We start from the raw sequence: 18,713 nt of genomic DNA on the forward strand, positions 1-18,713 counted from the left end.
GTAGGAATGAAGTACCCTTACCATAAAGTATATATGATTCTTAAGTTGCAAGAATATGCTAATACCAAAAGTACCCTCATGTAACTGTATCATTCCCTAAACCCCCCTTTAAGTTGGGGAGAAAATATTTAACATCCCCAACTTGCCACTAATTTCTTGGAGCCTAATTTTATTTACAGCTTTAGTAAGGATATCAGCCAATTGAAGTTGAGAACGCGTATAATGAACTTCAAATTGCTTGGACTCGATCTTCTCCCTATTAAAGTAGCAATCCATCTCTATGTGTTTAGTCCTTTCATGATGGTCTAGATCTGAAGCTATCTGAATAAGTGCCTTGTCACAAAATATTGATATAGGTATCTTGACTTTGAGCTTTAGTTTTGAGACCAATGACTTCAACCACATGCCCTCGCATATTCCATGTGCTAAAGCCCTATATTTTGCTTTCGCACTAGATCTAGCTACCACTATTTGCTTTTTGCTTTTCCATGACACCAAGTTCCCTTCAATCAATGTACAATACCCGAATGTTGACTTCCTATCTTCAATTTCTCCCAAGCCCAAACTGCATCTGCATATTGACTTTCTATCTTCAATTTCTCCCCAACCCAAACTACATTTGCATACAATTCTATATTAAAATTCCCATTATTATCCCATAAAAGTGCCTTGCGAGGACTCTGCTTCAAATATTTCAAAACTCGATGCATAACCAGAGTTGCCAGTCAGAGAAGCAGGAGTGGGAATCGATTCGGGAAGCGAGAAGCGAGTCACTTCCAAAATTGTAGGAAGCCGGAAGCGTGTGACGATTTAGAAGCAAACCAAAAATCGTCTTGGAAGCGACCTGAAAGCGAACAAGGATTCAAAGGAGAAGTGAGTAGGAATCGAAAGGAAAGCGAAAAATCATATAAATAAGACTAAAGTTCTCCCAAGCAATATAACTCAGAAATAGTTAACCAGAAATATAAGTTATGTAACTCAGAAATATAACTAAGAAATAGTCAACCAGAAGTATAACTCAGAATCAGACAATCAGAAATATAAGTTATATAACTCATAGGCAATCAACCATAAATATAAATTATATAACTTAGAAACATTCAACAAAAATATAATTCAGAAACAATCAAAGCAAATTATATATGAAAGACACAAGCTTATAATATATATAATATATATATAATATACATATTATAATAACTTAAATACAAAATATATAATATAGTTGATTGACATAAACTATAGCAAAAACATGAAGACCAAGAGAGAGAAACAAGAATAAGAATAAGAAAAAAACCAGGAAGAAGACAAAGAAAAAGAAAAAAAGAAAATAGAAGGGAAAAATAAGAAAAAAGGAGAAAAAAACAAAAAAAAAGAAGGGAAAACGAGCTTCCCATTAAATGGGAAGTGTTATGGTGCTTCCCAACATGTTTTGGAAGTGTCACGTTTTGCACTTCCGAAATGCGCTTCTGGAAAGCGCGCTTCCCTAGGTCCTATTGCGCTTCCAATAACCTTGTGCACAACACTCATATGGGCAAGTGATGGAGAATGCATAAATCTACTTAGTAAACCCACAACATATGCTATATTTGGTCCACTAATGGTGGGATATATAAGCTTTCCAACCAATCTTTGGTACCCTCCATTATTTTCCAATTCTTCAGCCTTTCTTTGGCCCAGCTTGTGGTTGATTTCAATAAGAGTGTCTGCATTTTTTCATCCAAGCTTTCCAACTTCTTTCAAGAGATCAAGACTGTATTTTCTTTGGGAGAGAATGATACTCTTGCTCGATCTTAAGACTTCAATGCATAAGTATATGTAAGGGCCCAAGATCTTTTATATCAAACACTTTTAAGTACGTCTTCAAGTCTTCTATCCCTTTTTCATCATCCTCTGTAATCACAATGTCATATACATAAACAATTAACATAGAGATTTTTTCATCTCCCTTCACAAAAAGTGTGGTAACTTGTACTTTTTTTTGTATCTGAATTGAATAATGGCGGTACTAAATCTTTTGAACCATGCCTTTGGAGATTGCTTGAGCCCATATATGCCCTTCTTTAACCTGCACATTTTGTTACCATTATTAGACAACTTGAAATAGGGAAAAACACATATATATCTTCATTTAAACTACTATGCAGAAATGCATTCTTTACATCCAACTAGTGCAACCATTCCTTGTACACAACTAAGCTTGACCACAAGGGCAAAGGTCTCCAGATAGTCAATCCCATATCATTGGATATAACCTTTAGCAACCAATCTAGCTTTATATCTTTCAATGACCCCATTTGCTTTAAATTTGAGAGTACTAACCCACATTCACCCTATAAGTTTTTTTCCTTTTGGTATGTCGGTCACCTCCCATCTTTGATTCCGCATCCATCTCTTGAGTCATAACCTCTTTCCACTTTGGGTGTGCCAATGCTTCCTCCACACTTTTAGGAATAGGGTTTGACTCAGAATTGACCACAAATGCTTGGTAAGCTTTGGAAGTTGAGAAATAGGTTACAAAGTTGCTAATAGGATGGGATGTACAAGATCTCTTACCTTTTCTGAGAGGAATTGGTAAATCAAGGTCAGTAGGGGCACATGAGATATTCTCAATGTTGTCTTCTTGATTGGCTAAGCATGGACCTAATTTTGAAGTCCCTTCGATAGTAGTTGTGAGAGGATTACACATTGTAACATTTCCTTCACCTCTAGTATAGGTCCTAACCTGTCCATCTTCTTTATCTTCTAGACTCTTTTGAGAACTCTCACTATTAATTACAGGAATCAAGGGTAAACATGAGCTAGTCTCAATTTCTATTTCTTGAGTCTCCCCCTCAATTAGATAATAGGCATTATTCTCAAAGAATGTCACATCCATTGCTATATATCTTTTCCCGTTGAAAGGATCATAAAATTTGTATCCTTTTTTAGTAGGAGAGTACCCTAGAAAAATACACCTGACAGCCATGGAATCCAATTTATCTCTAGCAAAAAACATATGCACATAACATGTACAACAAAAGAATTTTGGTATAACATGAAATTTCTTGATTGTGGTGTCCAATAACTCTATTGGAGCTTTACCTCCTAGAATGTCACTGGGCATCCTATTAATCAAGTAAGCAACTGTTAGAATTTCATCTCCCCAATATCTCTTAGGGACATTCATTTCCAATAGCAAGGTACATGCCACTTCTAATAAATGTCTATTTTTTCTTTTTTGCCACCCCATTCTGATGAGGAATGTTAGGACAGGTTGTCTAAGGCTTAATGCCATACTTCCTCAGATAATCCATTAGACTGTAGGATGTAAATTCTCCACCATTGTCTGATTGTAGTATATTGATGGAAGTATGATAGTGATTCTCAATCCACTTATGAACAATAGGAAATATAGAACAAACTTCATCCTTGGATTTGATTAAATACACTATAGTCATTCTGGTATAATCATCAACAAAAGATACAAAATACCAGTAACCCTCTATTGTCAAAACTTGTGATGGTCCCTATACATCTAAGTGAAGTAACTCAAAAGGTTTAGTAGACCTAGACTCACTAATGGGAAATGATGTTCTATGATGTTTAACCCTCTCACAAACATCACACTCTAATACAAAAATTTTCCCATTTTTACAACCTCTGGGTCAACATTCTTCAACTTAGACAAAGGAAATGACCTAACCTATTGTACCACAATTTTACATCATCCAAAATAGGGGCCAAACTTTGTTCGTTCATGGACACTAATGCCTTGGGGTCTTCCAAAATGCATAATCCTTTACTCTCATTACAACTAAAGACCTTCCTCGTCTTCCGGTCGAAAAATAAACAATGATGAGGAAAGAATGTTATACAACAATTCATTTCCTTCTTAAGAGAGCTCACATATGAAAGATTTATGGGAAAATATGGGACATAAAGAGCAGAGGACAAGGTGAACAAAGGGGTCTTGACACTAGCCCATCCCAACATGGGGGTATTGTAGCCATCAATAAGTTTAATAGGATTTTTGGTAGAATTAGGAATATAGTCTATGAACATATCCCTTCTTCCCATCATGTGATCAGTAGCTCCTCAGTCAATAATTCGCTCCTTAAGTGAAGAGTTAGAGGTGACACTATTACCTTGGGTGGAATGAGAGGCATAAGAGGCAATGACATTAGATGATGAGAGACCTAATCCTTCTCCAATTTTCATCTTTAGTTCTTTTATCTTCCTTTTCAAAGTGGCTAATGCTTCATTTTCTTCAATCTTAGCCTTTTCTGATGCAGTATCTATGCTTGTAGATTTAAAGGCCTTATTCTTTAAGAAAATTGGTTTTCCAATAAGGTCCCAAACTCCCAACAATGCTCCTTGGTATGCCTTGTTTTTTCACAATGTAAACATTTTAGCTTATTTTTTCTCATCATTCACCCTTTGGCCTCTTCCTCATATGCTTTAATTGATACTCCTCTACCTTTGCTTTTCTCAAAAAATGTTTTAACACTTCCCCTAGGAAGGCTGATCCCTCTATACTTGCCTCACTACTTTGTTCTAATTTTCTTCTGTCCTCTTCCCTCAAGAGCAATGAATTGACCCTTCCCAATTAAGGAAGGATCTCCCTCCCTATAACATTAATCTTATAGTTTCATAATCTGAAGATACTCCTCGTAGAAGATCAAACACTTTTCTCTTCTCATTTTTTTCATTCCTTTATTGTGCACATGATGGGCAATCCACTTTATCAAAGTGATACAATTCAACCCATAATACTCTTAGTTTTGCATAGTATTCACTTAAAGATCTATTCCCTTCTCTGCACTTCATTACCTTGTCTAGCAAGTCATACTCCTTGGCAACATTTGCTCTCTTATAGTAAGCTTCTTTTACCGCTTCCCACACCTTCTTTGCGGTTTGTAAATATATGGTGCGTGAGATACTTGGAATCATAGATTGGAGCAACCATGACATGGCAAGGGCATTTTCTTTCCTCTAAAGATTGCAATCTGTGTAATGAAATGAGCGGAAGATACAAATAAGAGAATACTAAGGGCATACAAGAGCACATTCACAATGTGCACAACCACAAATCCACTAGGGACAATACAAATAGCCAACAAAGGCTTAATACATTGCAACAAACACTTAAAAAATAATAATATTTATTGATAATATGCTTAGCAAAAACATTACATGGGACAAGAGGTCCCATTAGATGAGAGGGCCAAGAGGATCCATATAGTTATTGGGAAAGGGAGATTTCAAACGACTATATTCACTAAAAGACAACACTGAATATAGCTGTTGGAGATTCCCGATAGCTATATTGACTAAAAGGCAAAACTGACCCTAAAGTGCAGAGCCTATTACATGTACAAAATCATCATTCTACCCCTAATGGGTAGAGCTTATTACATGTACAAAATTACTACAATACCCTTAAAGGGTATTACCTATTACAAAGGGAATAAAACCGTTTAAAATTATAATATATGTACATATATGAATCAATACATTTTAACGCATTAAATCTAATAAAAATGAGGATAAGTAAAGCCCTTTATTTATGAAGTTCTTTCAATCTGTAATGCAATACTCATGTCTACGATGATTGGAGCATGCTAGAATTGACTAGCAGAGTGAACAACATGAGATATGTCTGGTATGGTTATAGCCAAATAAGTGAGTGACCTAATCAATTGTCTATATGTAGGATCTTTCAGAAGTGTCCTATCTTGAAGTCTTAATTTTGCATTGACTACAAGAGTCTGCACTTTCTTGTCATCTTTAATCCCAGACTTAGCACAAATATTAGCAACAAGCTTCATTTGAGAAAGAATGTATCCTCTGGGAGAGTCGGTGACTTCAATACCTAAAAAATATATTAAAAATCTCAAATAAGACATATCAAAATTTTCTTTCAAAGCATTTTTAATTTTATTAAGTCCATGTTCATCATTCTCCATTATTATCATGTCATCCACATATAGTAGGAGAATAACAATATTGATATCTTTTGACAAAAAAAAACAGTATCAGCATAACAAGAATAAAAACCCAAATGAGTCATAACATTGTTAAATCTATCATATCAGGCCTTATGAGCTTCTTTAAGACCATATAAGGTCTTTTTAAGTCTAAGGATTTTTTCTTTATCAATACTAAATCTCGACAGAGGGTCTATATAAACTTTCTCATTTAATTCTCCATTAAGAAAACCACTCTATCTTCTAGTTGATAGATGGCCATTTTTTTTATGGATGCAACCGCTATGAAGGTACTAACTGCAAATGTTTCTTCATAGTCAATTCTGTATTCCGTAGAATCACCTGAAACTTGGTTAAAAAAACTTTTAAAAACACAAACTAGTGAATCTCCCACTCAAAACCCTCAAAACTGACATGATCGTACCACTGAACTCCTCTTGTGATGACGTCAACACAGTGATAATGTCAACACAACATTGGCCTGAAGGTCGCGCAACTGCGAAGCGTCATTTGTCGATTCCGACATTGAAAATATCAGTGCAGGAAGGAGAGCTGTTTTGACTCCCCACCTGAGCCAACACATACTGAACATCTGAAAGCCCACTTAGCGGCAAGGGAACCAACATCGATAGAACGTTGTAGTGTGGCCTGCCAAACCGCATGTCCAAACCCTCTGGCAAGATGCACAAGGAACCTTGCAGTTGAGCCGTTAGCATCGAGTAGGGACACGATTCCGCTGCAGCAAAGGGAAAGCAAACATAGATACCAAAAAAAAACAAGTCGTGCACAAAAAGACCCCGTCATTCTAAAAGGGAGAGAGGAAAGACGGAGATGAGCGAAGGAGAGCAGAGGGAGTTAGGGGTATACCTGCAGTGGTCGGCGGCGACGGAGAGCAGAGGGAGTCGAAGAGGAGACGAAGGGAGGATTAGGGTTTGCCCTAATCCTCCCCTATGCAGCCCATTTCATCAGACATTTTTTTAATGAAAACAACTGCACCCAGTGTCAGGTTGACCGTTGCGTCGACACGGGTGCAACACCTGGTTGGCCGAATCCCTGTGACATAGTATATCACTATCTTTAGTAGAACTATCACAAGGTTCTACACTTTCATCATTAAGATGATCATCACTAATAATTTCATCATTCAAATACTTATCACAATTAGAATCATGATTTCTTGAAGAGAGATCAAATAAAAATGTATAGTCTACTTCCTCTTTTTTATTGCCTTTATCAAAACCATTTTTATTTTCTAAGAAAGTCACATATTTAGATATTGAAATCAAAACATTTATAATTATAACCCTTTTGATTTTCCTCATATCCAATGAAAACACATTTAATCCCTTTTAGAGATAACCTATCTCTTTTGTGTAGAAGTACAAAACATTTACAACCAAAAATTCATAATCGTTTGAAGTTGGGTATCATTTTAAAAAAAATTCACAAGAAAAAAATATTTTGTAAAGATGATGATGATATTCTATTTATCAAATAAGTTGAAGTTAGAATGGTCTCGGCTTAAAGATTTTAGAATATCTTTAGAAATAAAATGGGTCCTAGCGGTTTTCATAATATGTCTATGTTTTCTTTTTGCTAGTCCATTTTTGTTGAGGAGTTATGAGACAAGATCTTTGATGACAAATTTCATTTTGTTTTAAATAATTTTGAAATTCATTAGACAAGGATTCTCCACAAAATCATATCTAAGTATGAAAATGTTTCTTTGATATTTATTTCTGACTATCATGTGAAATTCTTTAAAGAAAAAAAAAGACGTCTGATTTTAAATTGAGAAAGTAGACCCATACATATCTAGTAAAATCATCAATAAATGTAACATAACATGAATAACCTCCTTTCGATATGACCAGAGAAGGACATCAAACATCTGAATGCACTAACTCAAAAGGTCTTTTAGAAATAAAAGTTCTATTTGGAAATGAAATGGATTTCATTTTTCTAGGTATACAATCCTTGCACACAATATCTTTTTCGTTACAGATTTTTTTTGTAAAAGAAAAAACAGATATATCTTAGAATAACTTGGATGTCCAAGTCTTTTATACCAAATTTCAGTATCATTATACAACAACAACAACAACAACAACAACAACAACTACGCCTTCATCCCAAAACAATTGGGGTCAGCGATATGAACCCAATTGTTTTTAAGGAAGAGATAAAGAGTCCATGAAATAGAGATCTCTCTTCCTATGGTGTTGCCCAATCCGTTTCCTGGACTGAAAATTTTCCACGAATCAACCTTTAGATGAAAAAGAAATTTCACATCCATGGTTGAAAATTTGACAGATGAAAAAAAAAATTAAATTTAACTTAGGACCAACTAATTTTTGGAACAATTTTTTTTCGAAAATTTTTAGAATCTAAAGTTTTAATACTTTTAATTTTTAAAGATGTTTCATCGGCAGATAAATTTGGGTTAATGAATATATCGGATAAGGCATTCTCACGTAGAGTCGTATGAAAGGAAACTCCTGAGTCAAGAATCCATGAGCACATGCTTGGATAAGAAGAAGAAGAAGCAATTGTGGCATTCGATGTAGAAGATGAAGATTTGAGCATTTGTTGTAACTCCACCGTTAGTTGACAAAGAGTGTCTTTAAGTTCACCTCCACTTTTGTTTTCATCCTCCTTCTTTGGTGTGGATTCTTCCATAGAAGCCACCTTGACAAGCCGATTTAATATGACTCGTCTCTTTACAAAAGTGACAAATAATCCTTCTTGATCCTCCATAGTTGTTGTTCCACGAGCCATTTTGCCTCCCAAATTATAAAGGTTTATATGCTCTTACATTGTTGTCGAGCCTAAACACTGCTAACACTTCATTTCTTCTTTTAGCCATGCCAAGACGAGTTTCTTCTTAACATACTTCAACAACCACATCTTCTAATGGAAGTGAAGATGTTCTATAAAGGAGAGAGAATCTTACTTCGAATTCTGAACGTAATCCATTAAAAAATAAAAAAATTGCTCTCTTTTTATTTATTTTCACCTAAGTTCCACATCTTCGATGACAACCCACTTAGGCTCAAAAAATGCTAATTCATCCCCTGGAGGGGATAAGGCACTAAAAAAGACAAACATTCATGTCCCCGTGCTTGGTTGTTTTAATTTTTTCTTGCAAGTAATATTGTCTTGCAAGATCTTTTTGCATGTACATGCCTTTCATGAACAACCAAACTTCATTTGCCTTTCTAAAATTAGCAATATTGGCATAATTTTTTATTTCAACGTTATTCATAAACCATGCAAGAATCTTAGCATGATTACTTTCCCAATATTCTACTTTATATTGATGATCTTCAATAGCCTTAGTTTGTTCATCTCCTTCTAGAGCCTTTTCTTGACCTCCTTCTAGTTTGGTGAGCTTGAGTTGAGGCTCGAAAATAGTGTACATCACATATCCCCAAAACTTCTTTCCCTTTGAGGTTGTTCTTAAGACCCACATCATGTAGTTGGTACCATTAAGCTTGAAGGAAACACCAATTTTGGACTCATGATCCATTTTGTATGGGCGAAGAGAGAAAAAAGAGAAAATTGTGGAAGAATATGTCCACTTGAGTCACTGCAACTATTACAAATAAACAAACACTTTTGGATGCTTTTTCATGAACACAAACACTTGATAGCCACTTTCCACAAGTCCAAGATCCCTATGACTCTTATTCCATGTAATGAAATGAGCAGAAGATGCAAATAAGAGCCTACTAAGAGCATACAAGTGCACAATCACAATGTGCACAACTACAAGTCCACTTGGGACAATACAAAGAGCCAACAAGGACTTAATACAATACAACAAACACTTAAAAAATTAATAATCTTTATTAATAATATGCTTAGGTGGACAATGATGAAGAAAGGTGTTTCTCTCAAGTACATTAGTATAATTAAAGATATGTATGAAGGAGTAGTAACCAATGTCCGCACTTGTGGAGGGGTGACAACCAATTTTCCTATAACGGTTGGGTTACATCAAGGATCTGCTTTAAGCCCTTTCTTATTTGCTATAGTGATGGATGAGCTTACGAGATCAATTCAAGAAAATGTGCCGTGGTGGATGTTGTTTGCTGATGCTATTGTTTTGATTGATGAGTCTAGAGCTGGGGTTAATGCTAAGTTAGAATTATGGAGATAGACATTGGAAGCAAGAGGTTTTAAGTTGAGTAAGAGTAAGACAGAATACATGGAATGTCGATTTAGTAAGCAACGAAATAGAGATGGGAGTGTAGTGAAGCTTGGTGAGAAAGAAATACCGGTGGATGATTCTTTCAAATATTTGGGATCTATCATTCAAAAGTATGGAGAAATTGATGGAGATGTAAATCATAGGATAAAGGTTGGGTGGATGAAATGGAAGAGTGCAACTGGAGTGTTGTGCGATCGTAGAATGCCATTGCGGTTGAAGGGAAAGTTTTATAGGACGACTATTAGGCCCGCTTTACTATATGGTACGGAATGTTGGGCTGCCAAGAGACATCATATTCAAAAAATGAGTGTAGCTGAGATGCGTATGCTGAGATGGATGTGTGGAAATACCATGGTTGCCAGTTGAGGAAGCGGGAGCGGGAAGCGATACGGGAAGCGGGAGCGGGAAGCGAGGCACTTTCAAAATTTTAGGAAGCGGGGAAGCGTGGGACCACTTAGGAGCGATTCGGGAAGCGTCTCGGAAGCGACCTAGGAAGCGTCTCGGAAGCGACCCAGGAAGCGTCTCGGAAGCGAGGGGGAAGCGAAAAAAATAAAAATAAAAAATAAAAAATACAAAAAATTTGAAAAAACAGGGGAAGCGAGGGGGAAGCGTGGGGGAAGCGAGGGGGAAGCGTGGGGGAAGCGTTGGGGAAGCGCGCTTCCCATTAAAGGGAAGCGCGTCCCCCATTAAAGGGAAACGCGTCCCCCATTAAAGGGAAGCGCACTTCCCAAAAAAGGGGGACGCTTCCCCCCACGCTTCGGAAGCGCGACGTTTCGCGCTTCCGAAGCGCGCTTCGGGGAAGCGCGCTTCCCCTTTTAGCTAGGCGCTTCCGGTAACTCTGGGAAATACAATAAAAGATAAGATTCGGAACGAGGAGATACGTAAGAAGGTAGGCGTTGCACCCATTGAAAATAAGATGAGAGAGAAACTTTTACGGTGGTTTGGACATATTCGACGAAGGCCTAATGATGCTCCAGTTAGAAGGATGGAGAAATGGGAAAATATATTAGTTAAAAGAGGTCGGGGTAGGCCTAGGAAGACATGGATAGAGGTGATAGGAAAGGATATGAATGCTTTGAACCTCACCGAGGACATGGCATTGGATAGAAATGAATGGAGGAGAAGGATTCATGTGGAAGACCCAGAATGATTTTCTTTGTTGGTTCATATCGCCGACCCCAATTGTTTTGGGATGAAGGCTTAGTTGTTGTTGTTGTTGTATTAATAATATGCTTAGCAAAAACATTACATCTAATGGGACAAGAGGTCCCTATTTGTATAGGGACAAGTGGGCCATGAGAACCCATATAGCTGTTGAAAAAAAGGCTCAACAGCTAGAAATATAATTGCTGGAGATTTCCATTATCGATATTCACTAAAAGACAAAACTTAATATAGCTGTTGGAGATTCCCCCGACTATACTGACTAAAAGACAAAACTGCTCTTTACAAAAGCGTAAAGGATAGAATAAAAATAAAATACAAAATGAGGTAAGTACTGCCCCTAAAGGCAGAGCCTACAAAATTGCCATTCTTTCTCTAATGGGCAGAGCCTATTACTTGTACAAAATTACCACAATACCCTAAAGGGTATTGCCTATTACAAAGGGAAGAAAAACAGTTTAAAATTATATATATATGAGTAATGCACTCCTTAGGCCTCCTTTTCTCGTTAGGTCTCATTAAGCCCCTTAAAAAATCATAGTTTTTAGTATTTTTTCTCACATCTACCATAGATGTTATCTATAGGTTTTGTTTAGTGGGAACTGGCTTTTGGATCGCCGGAATCAGACATGTATACAAGTTTTTCTGGTGATCCAAAAATCAATGGCTATAAAGGCATCACATTTTCCGGCTCATAAAAATACATTTTTTATTAAAAAAAACATGATCAAAGAGTGGATTCCTACTAAATCGAGCATGATAAACATATCTAACGGTTCAGATCTATCATAAAACACTTCAAACTATGAGGCCTAATGAGACATAACGAAAAAGGAGGCCTAATATGTTCAGTTCTCTCTCTCTCTCTATATATATATATATGTATATATACATTTTAACAACCCAAACTCCTCTCTTTTGGTTTAGTAGTTTCACCTGTTATGTATTCAAATTTTCCACTAGCAAGAACAACCAATTCAATGGATTGAGCCCATTCAACACAATTCTTCCCATCAAATCAAACATTTCTTATTTGGAACCCTTCAACACTTAGGATTCCTGGAGAGTTCGCCATAGGACTCCCTTTAGTAGAACCACTTTCTTTAGTTTCAACAGTACTTGAGCTCGGATTCATTTTGTTTCACATACTTGACCAATATTTTCTTTGGACTCTTGAGGCCTTTTTTTCACACTTGGGACACTCAGTTAAGGCACAAACAACATTGTCTCTCTTCAATATGCTGTCAACTACAGTCGCTAACAGTGTCCAAACTACATAACTATTCAAGAGAAGCTGTCAAATGCAGTAATACATGTAAAGAAGTACAACCTCCATTCCACTCAATGAACTTCTCAAAGACCAGCCTGTCACTACTTCTAGAATCCCCAAAAAAAAACTAACTTCATAGGATTGAGATTTTTTGCCTCCAAACTGTTCCTCAACACTTTTCCTTTAATTTCTGACTAAATATGACCACCAATAACTACTGACACTGACCCAGCAACCAGATTGAGTAAAAAACACCTTCACTTAGGTGGCGACAGAAAATAGAGTGAAAAATCCAATACTCTCATATGCTGAGCCAAAAAGCTTCAGAAAAAACATTTTAAAATCATCTAAATATGTTTGCTATCATTACCTGAACACCCAATCAGAAACTTCAAACTTTTGTATCCAGTACCCTCTATGTTGACGTCACCTTTGGAAGACCGATTCTGATGATTTTCTTGGTTCTCAGGTATCACTCCTACCATGTTCTTCATGTAACCATGGTGATATGATCTGCACTCAACATATCAAGTGAGGGAGATGAAGTAGTTTGAAAAGAGAATGAGAGGGAGGAGAGATGGGAGTGAGCGAGGTAACGATAGAGAGAAAAAAGAGATTAGGACAACCAAAAAAATGACATCTCATGTCATTCTTTAACATATATACATCTCCTTTTACAAATATGGTAGAATAAACGTACCCTTACCATAAAGTATAAATGACTCTTAAGTTGCAAACTTGCAAGACTATGCTAATGCCAATCATTCCCAAACAGTATTGTCACAGGACTGATATTGGTGATCAGGACTTTGATATTACAGAGTTTTCTGCCTGTGTGGCTGTTTTGACTATTATATTCAAATCTTTTCTTTTTATATACTATAACATGCCCAATTTCTGGAATGAAGATTATGATTTTGTCTTCTATGCAGGATCTTGATCTTACAAAGCCAGGTGTTCAGAAACGTGCCCCAAGGCCGGAGTTCGAGACAACTACAGAAGAGGTTTTAAGAAAAGCTGATTTTCGGGTATTTCTCTTTTTTCCAAATTGATAATTTACTTGTTTTATTTATGATTTTTTATTCTGAGATCCCTTAGTTATGATAGAATGTCACTTTTTGATCCAGCTATGTTATTTGGGACATGCTACTACCTTTTTTTTGCTTGGACTACCAAAAATGCTACTTGACCTTTAGCTGCTAAACCTCAGCCAGGGATAATTGGGCTGCAATGGGTTGGATCCCAGTTCAATGTCAATGTGATCTGGTTCTTCAGTTGACGATTGATTCAAAAATATGGTCAAGATCTCCTCACTTGGATAGATATTGGATTTGAGATCCATGTGTCAATCAAACAGGCTGGAAGCTTTTTGAGTCCGAGGGCCTTATATCTGTTTCATGTGGCAGAATCTGGGCCTGCTTTTATCTAAATCTTAGGCCCCAAGTGTATCCTATGGAATATCATATTAGTTGATGCAGCGATCTGTCTCGGTTAGCTAGATCTGATTTATTGGCAGCCCTTTAAACATAATACCTACTTAACATTAAAATGCTATTTTACGTTAAATGTTGCATGCAAGTGGTCAACAGGTCAGATCTAGGATCAATTATCCAATTGACCTGTATTGATGGATCCATACCACTGGATGTGGAATCTGGAAAGGAGTCCCAGGTAAAGAATCAATGTATTTCAAACCTGATTGGGCATGGTCTCAGTCTGGGGTTTATTAGAATAATATCGATCTTGTTGTTATCAAAAATGAGGTATCTGATATGAGTTGTACATGCAATGCCAGAATTCAAGCTTCAGCCACAAATATGAAAGCAACACAAGGTTTACCTTGGTCACTTTCATTTAGAAATACCAATAAAGTCAAAAAATTGTATTATTACTATAGGTAGATTAGCATCTTATATATATATATATATATATATGTATATATATGGGTAGTGGCAAGCTATCAGACTGCATCCCGACCATATGGTTCCAGATTGCTTGGGACCATCAATTTTCGTTTTTTTTTTCGAAATTCTGACCTTACAGATGTGTTCAACATGATCGATTTACTAGAAATTGATACTTGGATCATTTGATTCCGATGCATGGATAGGTTTTTATAAGGTCCAAAAATCAATTGTCTACCATTTTTATAAATTTTTGATGCTTCAAATACCTGTTTTTCCATCCAAAATGCATGATCCAAGTGTCAATTTCTAGTAAATCAATCATGCTGAACACATCTGTAAGGTCAGAATTTCGAAAAAACACCAAAAAATTTCTCAGTGGGTAGGGTTGGTACATTTTCTATTGGGTAGGTTTCTATTTTCCTATCTCTCTCTCTCTATATATATATATATATATATATATATATATATATATATATATATATATATATATATATATAGGAAAAACCCTTCATCACTACCGCACATTGGCAGGCCTCCGGTTGGTAAAACCTGTGAGGTCTCCCTTGCCACCGGCTAGCACACCCAGCTTCAACCTTGTGGCAAGGATGCTCCCCATGGGTTTAAAATTTGTTACATCCCGTCAAGTTTGTGACCTTCACAAGTCGCCCCTGCTAGATGAGCGGAGCCTTTGGGGGCCATGTTGGAATATATTTCAGATTAGGTAAAACAACAGATTTAATGCTATAAATTAATGTCTGTTCGGGTATGGGCTGCTTTGTAGCTACACCTAGTAAACTTGCTTCGTATCTGATTTTTTGTTCAGGTTGGTATCGTCTTTTGTGATCTTGGCATGCAAGGTGTGCTTTGTTATTATCTGTGAGAAAGCTTTGGAAATGTCCGATTTGGTACTTTGGGTTTCTCCGTTTTGCGCCTTGTAAATATTTTATCTGACAGTTGGGCAAGCAAATACACTTGATGCACACTATTTAAGATTTAATAAAATACGAAAAGTACTTCCTCAAAAGTTTTACTGGCTTGGATCATCAGCTAGTGGCAGCCAACTAGTTCATGTAAGATCAAGTACCTGGGGAAGCATGCTAAACAGAAACCTTGATGCCTTGTTTATGTTGACTAAGTTCTTAGAACGATTTTTCAGGCTGACATATAATAAATAACTAGTATGCTTTGAGTTTCTGCATGTACTTTTGGTCATTCTATTCCTTGTCAACTGTTATCATATTTGATCAATGGAGAATTTTCATGGGTGAAGTGAGGGGAAGTTTGCAACTCAAATTATTTCTCCCATTTGATGTTCTTGCAAGCAAATCTTTCAATATGAAAAATGAATCTCACAATGCAATAACTGACTAATCACATGTATTGGTTGGAACTCTGTCCTGTTTGTACCTTTTCAAATTAAGCTATTTGAGACAATTTTCCCAGTCAAAGCTCTTTTTTGAGTGGTTTACATTTTAAAAATGCTTTTCAGCATGAAATAAAGGATGATAATTTCCTCATAAAATGTTGAATATCGAGGTATCAATAAACACTCTGGAAGTGAAGACTCTGTATTCTCATAAAACGCAATCACGTGATCCACTTGCTTCTTATCAAATGTTCTACCGTTTGCTTTCCGTCAAATAAGTTGGCTTTCTTTTAGCATATCTGATACGATAAGCAATTTTGCAGAATGTGAGGTTTCTTTCCAACTTTATCACTGAAGCTGGAATTATCATCAAGAGAAGCAAGGTCAGCTATTTAGTTCGTATTTACCAGCGAAGTATCACATCATATCATGCTTGTGAAGATAACCATCCTTTTCTTTTTCTGATGCAGACTGGGATTAGTGCCAAGGCACAGAGACGCGTTGCTCGTGAGATTAAGACGGCCCGGGCTTTTGGTTTGATGCCTTTTACAACAATGGGGACTAAGCCGTTTGTTTTTGGAAAGAGCACAGAAGATCTTGATGACGATTATGACTTTGAGTATTATGGAGGAAGATCTTCTGCTGGTTCTGCACCGAAGGAGGAAGCAGTCTGAAAGACGATTTTTTTGTGGACATGGTGTTCTTTTGAAATACCCTGAATCAGTTTTGGAGTTTGAGACAACTGAAAGGAGTCTTTGTGACTTAGGGCAACCAATCTTTATGACCAAGTTGCCGGAGTTCCAATTTGCAGGTTCCACTCTTCTCTTTTTCCTTATTTGGCTGCGGTGAAGGCCTTGCAATTTGGAAACTCATGGCCTTGAGAAATTGAAAATTCCTTTTTTTTTGCATTTGTATTTGCAAAATAGTGACAAAATTATTCACAAATAAAAATATCTATAAAACATAAAAATAAAAATTCCAAGACTAATTTCTGTTGGTATTTACCGTTAGAACAGACGCAAAACATCACATGCTAGCATTTGTCACTATGCTCAGCAACTGGCTTCTAATTTGTTGGTCTAGATATTGTGAACAAAGGTTTAAACTTTTCACATACCTGATGTATGGAACGAGATTTCAATAATGAAAGTAGATCAGCTGAGGGGCTGTTGATGTGGGGCTGCCAATGTGTAGGATTTTTATTAGGTACCTGACCTGATCCGAACCTGAATTCCCAGGTATGGCATAAAAATGCCAACCCAAATATTACTTAGGTCAACCTGGACCTGACTCGAGTAAATATTCAGGCTGGGTTTGAGTTGTGATTTTGGTTTGCATGAGATGGCTCGACTTGGCATGGCGTGAGTATTTTATGTGCATCTTTTAGTGAAATTAAACTCCTTAAATTATATGAAACATGATTTGGGATTTTGTTTTTTTGCCATAACAAAACTGGAATTAGAACCTAAATCTGGCAACCAGTTATTTGGGTGAGGGGTGAGGAGTGAGGGAATTGGGTGGAAACTCATAAATGGAAAGGAAGCTTCGGTTTATGGAAGGGTTGGTCACAAGTGGCAGGGGAGTTTTGTGTCTTAAAGGATATTGTTGGGGATGGGTGTAACACCCTTTTTTGGCATGATTTGTGGAGGGGTGAGCGACCTTTAAGGGAGGAATGTCCACACTTGTATCATGCCAGCCCATAAAAAGTATGGTAGGGTGCATGAATTTTGTTTGTCAACATCAAACTAATGGGAGATCATTTTGAGGAGAGACCCCTCAGATGGCTTTTTTCAATGGACCACTACTCTTATGTCTGACCCATCGACTATCTCCTTGGTGCATCACGATGGCCAGTTGGTGTGTTGGTTGAATAATGATGGAGTGTTCTCTACGGCCTCGCTCTATATGGTAATGTCATCATCTTCGATGAAATGGCTGCCCGATAAATGCTTATAGGGGGTGGCCTACCATTGAGAGCCTCTTTGATGGGATGGGATGAATCATTTTACAGGGTAAACTAAAGACAGAAAACAGATTGCAGAGAATCAGGTTTCACCTATGCAGCCGATGCTCTTTATGCCTATGCGAGGTGGAATTGAACAAGCACCTACTTTGTGATTGTTCCTTCAAGCGATCATTACTTCAGCAAGCATGGGGCGACTTCCAATTCATGTGGGATGATATTCTGTTTTCCAGGAATGCGCTCATTGCAAACCATCTTCAGACAAAAGGAAAAAAATGGATTTTCTTGTGGAAAGTTTGGGTGTTGTTGGCATGAAAGCTGGTCTGGTGGGGCGGAACCAACGGGTCTTTCGGAACAACTCCAGCTGCGTCGACTACATCCTTCGACAGCTGCGATGGGAACTTACCTGCAGGGCACCACGCAAAATGGCGGTCCAGTCCTTGGGCTGGATTGGGTCCATCTGGATTTTTTCCTAGGCCTGTGGGTTCTTCAATTGGTTTCATGGTTCTTCATTTCCCCTGCTCTTTGTTATTTTCTGTTCACTGCACGTTGTGCGATATCTCATCACACTAATGTTTTTCTGTAAGGTCACTGTTTGATTCAATGAATTAACGTTTCTCTCCAAAAAAAAAAAATGTATCTTGCAACAATTTGAAATTTTTTATATTTTTCAAAATTTCTGTAAACTAACTTCTCAAATAAATAAATAAATAAGAAGAAATATAGAAAGGGACCCTTTTTTGTGGCTACTTGATAAAAACACAAATATCATGACATGATTTTGACATTTTGAAAATAATCACAATATTTTCCAAATATTGTGATATTTTGACTGATTAAAAAGGCTGAACAAATATTGTG

At 36.9% G+C, this 18,713-nt stretch overlaps 1 protein-coding gene across 1 annotated transcript in view; it reads left to right on the forward strand.

The window, feature by feature from the left end:
* The window catches only part of LOC149838464 (uncharacterized), a 31,406-nt gene extending 14,529 nt beyond the window's left edge, over positions 1–16,877 (forward strand). The window contains exons 4-6 of the mRNA XM_090006603.1: positions 13,549–13,644; positions 16,213–16,272; positions 16,360–16,877. Of these exons, the coding sequence (XP_089862729.1) occupies positions 13,549–13,644; positions 16,213–16,272; positions 16,360–16,563 (360 nt within the window). The 3' untranslated portion in view covers positions 16,564–16,877. The remainder of the gene's footprint in view (positions 1–13,548; positions 13,645–16,212; positions 16,273–16,359) is intronic.
* The last annotated feature ends 1,836 nt before the right edge of the window (positions 16,878–18,713 follow it).

This window comes from Nuphar pumila, chromosome 5, assembly GCF_984573655.1.
Source record: "Nuphar pumila chromosome 5, dmNupPumi1.hap1.1, whole genome shotgun sequence".
NCBI lineage: Eukaryota > Viridiplantae > Streptophyta > Magnoliopsida > Nymphaeales > Nymphaeaceae > Nuphar > Nuphar pumila.